We start from the raw sequence: 7,328 nt of genomic DNA, 5'->3' as shown, positions 1-7,328 counted from the left end.
TAGCTTGTATCTAGTAACAAATAACTAAGCTACTCATCTGTAAGCTATTTGTTAACTCGATTCAATTATTATCAAGGCAAGTTTGAATTTGGTGTTGCTCGAATAAGTGAGCTCATAAACTCAATATTTAACTCCAGTAAATTATTAATAATTATCTAAAAGTTTCAAAATTTGCATTTATACCTTTAAATCTAAATCTTAAACTTTGAAAATATATAAAAAAATTAATAAATATATAAATTATGAGGTATAAATATATTTTTTGAACTAAACTCGAGTAAATCGTATATGTTTTGAGTTCAAACTCAACCCAAGAATTTTTGAACTCAGTAAGCTCAATCATATAGAAACAATAAATTTTTCAGCTTGACAAGCTCAAACATGACTTTATACCATCAAGCCAAACTTAAGACTCGATCCAAATATACTGCTACTTATTAAGATGTAGACTTTTTTTTAAAAATAATTCTAATTAGGGATGTCTAAAAATTCATCAATAATCTAATTATTTTGCATGTATCATTAAACTAGTTAAATAACGTACGAGAGATTACTTAGGTTTTATAAGATAACATTATAAGATCATTAGCCTGATATATTAATTAAGAATATTAAAATAATTCCTTTTGAGGCTTCTAACTGGTTAAGTTATTGATACACGATTATATCTAGAAATAAATAGGGGTGTAATCCAGCTAATCTCTTACGAGCTATTTGTGACTCAACTTAATTATTGTCGAATTTACTTACAATTTGTTATTGATCAGTTCAATAAGTTTACGAGCTCAAGATTTGATTTAAGTGAAAAATCAATAAATTTTAAAAAATTTTAAATTTTATATTTATATCATTAAAATCAAATTATTTATCTTTAAATATGAATAAAAAATTAATAAATATATAAATTACGAGATTTAAATATAATATTTTGAACTAAACTTGAGTTAATTGTTTTAGTCTTGAACTTATGCTCGAGCAAAAACTTTTCGGCTTGAAGAGCAAAGACCAAAAGCTATTTACTTTGATATACTAAAGCATACCCTAATACTATCAAATCGAACCGAGTTCAAAACCCAATTCGATAACTCATTGAGTTACTGAGGAGTGGACACTTTTTTTTTTTAGAGTCTAATTATGGACGTTCGTGTAACGGTTATCAGAGATCAGATAATGTTACGGGAGGGGTAAGGTTACCGGGACAATTTTCTTTTGTAAGGAATTTAAGAGACTCGGAAGAAATTTAAGGAGCCTCGTTGTTGCCTCTCTGGCTGGTCCAAAATTTCATCGTTTTTTTTTTTCCTCAGAAGCAAAGCAACCCACCTGGCTCTCTCTCTCTCCTCTTTCTGTTTCTCCTTTTAACAAATCAAAACGGAGAGAAATTTCAAAACCCATAACCATAAACCAAAACGAACTCTTTCTCTAATTAAACAACTTCATTATAGCGCAGATAAATCAGGTATGCTTTCCCTTTCATTTCGCTTAAGATTTATGGCTCTTATTTCTTTCTGTTATCTGTCATTCTTTCCCTTTTTCCCCCTTTTATTTCTTTTTCTACCTTCTTTTTTTCCCCGTTTTGTGTTTTCTCATCTTGTGCTACGATTCTTCCTTTTCACTGTCCCCAATTCTCCTTGGGGCTTAATCGTCTTTGTTTAGTGTGTGTGGGTGTTTTTTCTTTTCTTTGTTTTATTCTAATCTTTGGTTTGAGCTGTGATTCTCATGGACTACGAATATCAACGGCGTGGTCCAGGGGTAAGGATCCATGGTTTTCTTTCTTGGGTTTTATTTGTGGGATTGAATTGAATTTATGCCGTTAATTTGGGGTAGAATTATTGCGTATTTAATTTTTGGAAATGAATTTAATTTAGGCCTTTAACTTGGGGGAGAGTTAATGGGTTTCTTTTATTTTCTTGATGTGATATATGCGTTGAATTGGGTTTGTTGTTTGAATTTTGATTGCTGATGATAAGGTTTCATTTGATTATTAAATTGAATTAGATTCTCTTAGGTATAATATTATTATCCAATCAACACACACACACACACACACAAAAAATATATATATCATATAAAATTTCAGATCGATATCAACATTGTGTGATTATATGTGGAATCTTTTGTAAACTTCGAATTGTTGTGAAGGATTAACCGTGGCCCACAATTTCGATTTACATGGTATTGTTCTATTTTGAATTCTTATTAGAACCCTTTGCAGCGTCATTTTTATGTTGGTTTATTAGGATTAGATTTAAATGGTGATTGGTTGTTTGAAAGTAACATTTTCGTTGTTAATTTTGTTGGAGGTTATTTGCTGTTAATGTTATATGGTCATTACACCACCACTAAAGGAAAATATTATAATATGTATTGGATTTTAGCCTTCTGAGCTTGTTTCTTGGTGTGCTCACAATAGAGTTTACCTTTTTTTTTTTTATTGTGGAACTTTCAGAAATTTTCTTTAAATTGAAGTGCAATGGGCTAGCAGTTTTTTGATGTTTCTGTAGAATTTTTGTAAATATTTTGTGCAACCTTGCAGGCACATGCAGCACCTCCTTCTGGTCACTTTGTACGCTTGGAGAATAGTCCTGAACATAATCACAATTTGAAGAAGAAAGCGGGAATGCGTCGGTGGCTTTGTTGTACTTGTCAAGTTGAGGAGTCGTACTCACCACACGAAAACGAGCGATTGAAAAACCAGGATTATCAAGATGGTATGTGTTTTTCTTTTCTCATTTTATATTTATCGGCAAAGTTCGCATAAATAGATAAAAAAAATCTAAATGTCTGTTTATTGGTAATTCTGAGGCTGTTTGCTGTAACATGGGTTTGGTCCACTGAAAGCTCTTTTGTGCATATCATGTATATTTTGTTAATCCATCCTAGTCACTATTTCAAATAAAATTATGAAAGGTCTGAATATGGGATTGGCACAATATTGTTTTTAAAGAATATTGGTATTCTAGAATTATATTAGGTATTTTTTCTGTAAAGTTTGTGAACTTGATCATTACCATTTATTGGATGGAGCTACCCGGAAATTTGCTCTGATTTGAAATTTAGAATAAATTGGGATCTTAATTTGGACTCCTCAAAGATGGATTTGAAACTCCGTAGACCACAACTGCCTCCCTTAAATGATTCTTGCTGCATTATAGTATAGACAACCATCATTGCATGTGAACAGCCACCACTGTATTAGAAACAGTGCAAATTTTCATTGACTTAACATGTAGTGTTGCCACACACTATGGTGTTACTGCCAAACCAAAATCTTATATTGGTTTTATTTGTGAGTCAAAAGAGACACATTTGAAGAAGGCAAATCAGTTTTGATTTGCCAATATAAATGCAACTGAAAGAATATTTGTGGTTAACTAATTGAAGTGCAGAATGAAGAATTATGTTCTGTCCAAGTTACTGAGTTTTTACTATATTTGTTAGAAGCATATGGCTTCCCTGTCCAACTGTGGGAGGGAAGTCTAGCTTTGGGGTTTGAAAATTTGAATCACATTCGACTATCAGAATTTTTATTATCTTTAGGAGTTTGAAAGCATATTATCTTATCCTATATATGTTTTTTTTTTTTTAGTTGCATGGTTTTAAAAATTGGATCTAACTGGCCTGCGTGACTAATTGAACTATTAATTGCTAGCCAAATCGGTTTTGATTCACCTGAAAATCATTTTTGTAATTAAACCAAGTTGAATCGGATTAAACCTTTCAAATTGTTTGATTGGATTGGATATAAAATTGGTTTGACTTGGTCAATATGAAAAATCAATGTTTTTTTTCAAAAATTCATTATGAAAACTTAAATTCAAGACCTTATTTATCACATTTGAATATATATACCATCAAACTAAACTTATTTAATATTAAATAAGTCAAATTATATAATTAATGATAAATTATAGAAAAAAATTTCAAATATTATTTTTGAACAATTAATTGGTCTAATCATCAGTCAACTGACTTGACTATTGGTTGGACTAGACCGCCCCCTTTATCGGATCGATATTCGGTCCAGTTATAAAAACATTGTTTAATTGAGTAAAAGGCTTCTGTAATACCATATGTGGTTTAAATGTGTCCATTGTTATATGTGCATGTGACCTTACCTTTTTAATGAGGAGATTTTCTATCAATGTTATTGTTTCTCGTAAATTTAGATCTTTAATAATTTTTTCATATGCATGTCCTAAAATTATCTAACTTTCAGAATATATGTTCTTATTTCTGTACTGATCATCGGAGTTACGGCGATTGAATGAAAGTGATGTCTTAAGGGACAGTCTTGAACCTGCAAGTCTACAACCACATACTTGATTCTTATTCTTTTGCATTTAAAAAAAAAAAAGCAAAATTCATTGGACATATACATCATTAAGGGATAACATAATTTGTACTTGGTTTGATAAACATAAATACATGTTTTTTTCCAGTTTTAGGCATTTTCTATTATGCTTTCTCTATCTCAACTGTTTCTTGCATTTTAGGGAACCACAAATCAAGGGTTTCAGTTCCTGCTAAACCTGAAGTGCAAAAGGCAGCACCACCTATTGAAGTGCCGCCATTGTCTTTGGATGAACTGAAAGAAACAACTGACAGTTTTGGATCAAAGGCATTGATTGGTGAAGGATCATATGGAAGAGTGTATTATGCAAACTTAAGTAGTGGAAAAGCTGTTGCTGTAAAGAAGCTAGATGTTTCATCTGAGCCTGAGACAAATACTGAGTTTTTGACTCAGGTATGTCTAAAACTTAATAAAGATAGGCCTCTTTTGTTCAGTTTGTAGTTATTGATAATGAAATAACTTCTTTAATGTATTGCTTTAATTTTGTCTAACTATCAAATTCAGGTTTCAATGGTTTCAAGATTGAAGCACGAAAATCTTGTTGAGTTGCTTGGTTACTGTGTTGATGGAAGTACCCGTGTGCTCGCGTACGAGTTTGCAACAATGGGATCTCTTCATGACATATTGCATGGTATCTAATGTCATCTTACTTAATTTTTAGTTTACAATATAGATAACTTTCATGAATTAAATGTGAGAAAATGCTATCCACTGATTTGAGCATGTGGCCAATTCAGGTAGGAAGGGAGTTCAAGGAGCACAACCAGGTCCAGTGCTTGACTGGATGACACGGGTTAGGATTGCAGTTGATGCAGCAAGGGGTTTGGAGTACTTGCATGAGAAGGTTCAACCTTCTATAATCCACAGAGATATCAGATCCAGCAATGTGCTTCTCTTTGAAGATTTCAAGGCCAAGATTGCAGATTTTAACCTTTCAAATCAGGCTCCTGACATGGCTGCTCGTCTTCATTCTACCCGTGTTTTGGGAACCTTTGGCTATCATGCTCCAGAGTAAACCTTCTAAAAATCCTTTTGATCTATTATCATTTTGCAATGTTTTTTGTTGATTGTTTCCTTGTTGAGTCATTGGTTATGTTTGTTGCTTCTAGGTTTGAAGCACAATGTTCTTGCCAGTGACTAGACCTAGACTTGTTTTTTGTTTCGTTCCAATGTTTTTTTTTTTCCCCTTTTTTGTATATATTTCTGTGCTCTGTATTATGTATTCTTAGTCTGGGCCAAGTTACCTGGAGCTTAACTTGCTAAGATGCTGACTGTATAATACTCGGTGCAAAAACATCAATAAAGGTAGACCACACTGTTGCAGAAGTACCTTATGAACAACTAAACTTGTATAATAATTTTTGATGATTTCTTTTTCATCTGAAAGATAAAACAAATGCATATGAGTAGAGATGCTCATTGAATGAAGAAATGGGAGAAAACATTTGAAGGATGGAATTTGATGGGCTTTTGTTTTCTGTTTCTATGACCATTGCCTTTCTTTTTATTATTAGCCCTGACCTTTCTATGGAAGAGGAGTAGTCAACGAGAATTCGGTGAGGATAAGCTGATGTAGAATTAATCTCATGCTTTGGGATAAAACCATTTTGAGTTTTAGTTTATCTTGTGCAAGATTATCTGGCATGGATTTGTTTTGAGGTCCCATGCTTAGTTTTTTGTGATTATAATTTAATCTTTCTTAATAAGTTTGGCTTTTGGAATCCAATCATATTTTGATGTAGCATGCAGTTTATTCAAATTAATTTTTAGATGCATCTAGAACCATTTGGGAAAATATGGTTTTTACAGCACCAGTCTTTTGGGTGTTTCTGTTACAAGAGTTATAACCTTTTATGGATTTAAATGGCAGATCTAACGATGATAGTTCTTATTTAGTTAACCTTTTTTATAAAGGAAAAAAGTATAGTGTAGTTCTTGGTATGTACTCAGCAGTGGTGCAAATTATATGATCCTTTGTTGATAATTTTTTAATGGCAATGCCTGCATTGTCATTTGTAATTTATGTTATCATCTTCAAACTCCAATTTTTTAGACAGATGTATTGCGGATGTTTAACTAATTTGTGGCTTGCAAAACTGATTTGCAGATATGCAATGACTGGACAATTGACACAGAAAAGTGATGTATACAGCTTTGGAGTAGTCCTTCTAGAGCTTTTGACAGGAAGGAAACCTGTTGATCACACTATGCCTCGTGGACAACAGAGTCTTGTTACCTGGGTCAGTCCATTTGTCTACTTTCAGATTATTCATTCTCTTTTTTCTCCCAGTTATCTTGTCATTTTGGCTAACAAATTTAATTTTTGTTAAGGCTACTCCAAGATTAAGTGAAGACAAAGTCAAACAGTGTGTGGATCCCAAGCTAAAAGGAGAATACCCTCCTAAAGGAGTAGCTAAGGTATGTCTTTCTTTCAGGCAAAACTGTTTAGGATGCATGCGTGGTTTTCCTTTTGGCTTCTGAATCTTGGTTTCATCTGCTGTGAAACATTGCTGCTTCTGTTTCCTTTTTGGTGTTAGTATATCATTGAGATATTCTCATTTTATGATGCAGCTGGCAGCAGTTGCAGCATTGTGTGTGCAGTATGAAGCTGAGTTCCGGCCGAATATGAGCATTGTCGTGAAGGCTCTTCAACCACTTCTGAAGTCATCATCTCAGCCTGCAGCTCCAGGCCCAGAGGCCTAAAAAGCAAAGAAACTCAATTTCTCTGCTTGTCTGAAGTTCTGCAGCCTGTTTACAGTTTGTTTTCATATATATATTTTTTATTTTTTTTTTCTCTATCCATATAATATGAGAGCAAATGTGTAGGATTGGATTGTCCTTCTGAAGTTACTTATAACATTTGTCTGCTGCTGTTGGTATGACACCATGGTGCTGATATCTTTTCAAGTCCTGAATTATTGGCAATGAACTGGGTTTTTGGATATATTTCTTCTGCGGCTACTCGGCTGTTTTCTTT

At 32.9% G+C, this 7,328-nt stretch overlaps 1 protein-coding gene across 2 annotated transcripts; it reads left to right on the top strand.

Annotated features, from left to right (window-relative positions):
* The first annotated feature begins 1,251 nt into the window (after positions 1-1,251).
* LOC123221789 (PTI1-like tyrosine-protein kinase 1) lies at positions 1,252-7,328 on the top strand. Of its 2 annotated transcripts, none has more exons than XM_044644703.1 (8): positions 1,252-1,456; positions 2,534-2,708; positions 4,494-4,744; positions 4,856-4,982; positions 5,089-5,362; positions 6,459-6,591; positions 6,683-6,769; positions 6,923-7,328. In XM_044644703.1, exons 2-8 carry the CDS (start codon positions 2,618-2,620, stop codon positions 7,052-7,054), a joined length of 1,095 nt encoding a protein of 364 aa, XP_044500638.1. In that variant the 5' UTR covers positions 1,252-1,456; positions 2,534-2,617; the 3' UTR covers positions 7,055-7,328. The 2 variants fall into 2 exon arrangements, with proteins under 2 accessions (XP_044500638.1, XP_044500637.1); XM_044644702.1 differs by lacking the exon at positions 1,252-1,456 and adding an exon at positions 1,597-1,749.

The sequence above is a fragment of the Mangifera indica genome, chromosome 7, assembly GCF_011075055.1.
Source record: "Mangifera indica cultivar Alphonso chromosome 7, CATAS_Mindica_2.1, whole genome shotgun sequence".
Lineage (NCBI taxonomy): Eukaryota > Viridiplantae > Streptophyta > Magnoliopsida > Sapindales > Anacardiaceae > Mangifera > Mangifera indica.
This window is presented reverse-complemented; position numbering and strand designations above follow the sequence as displayed.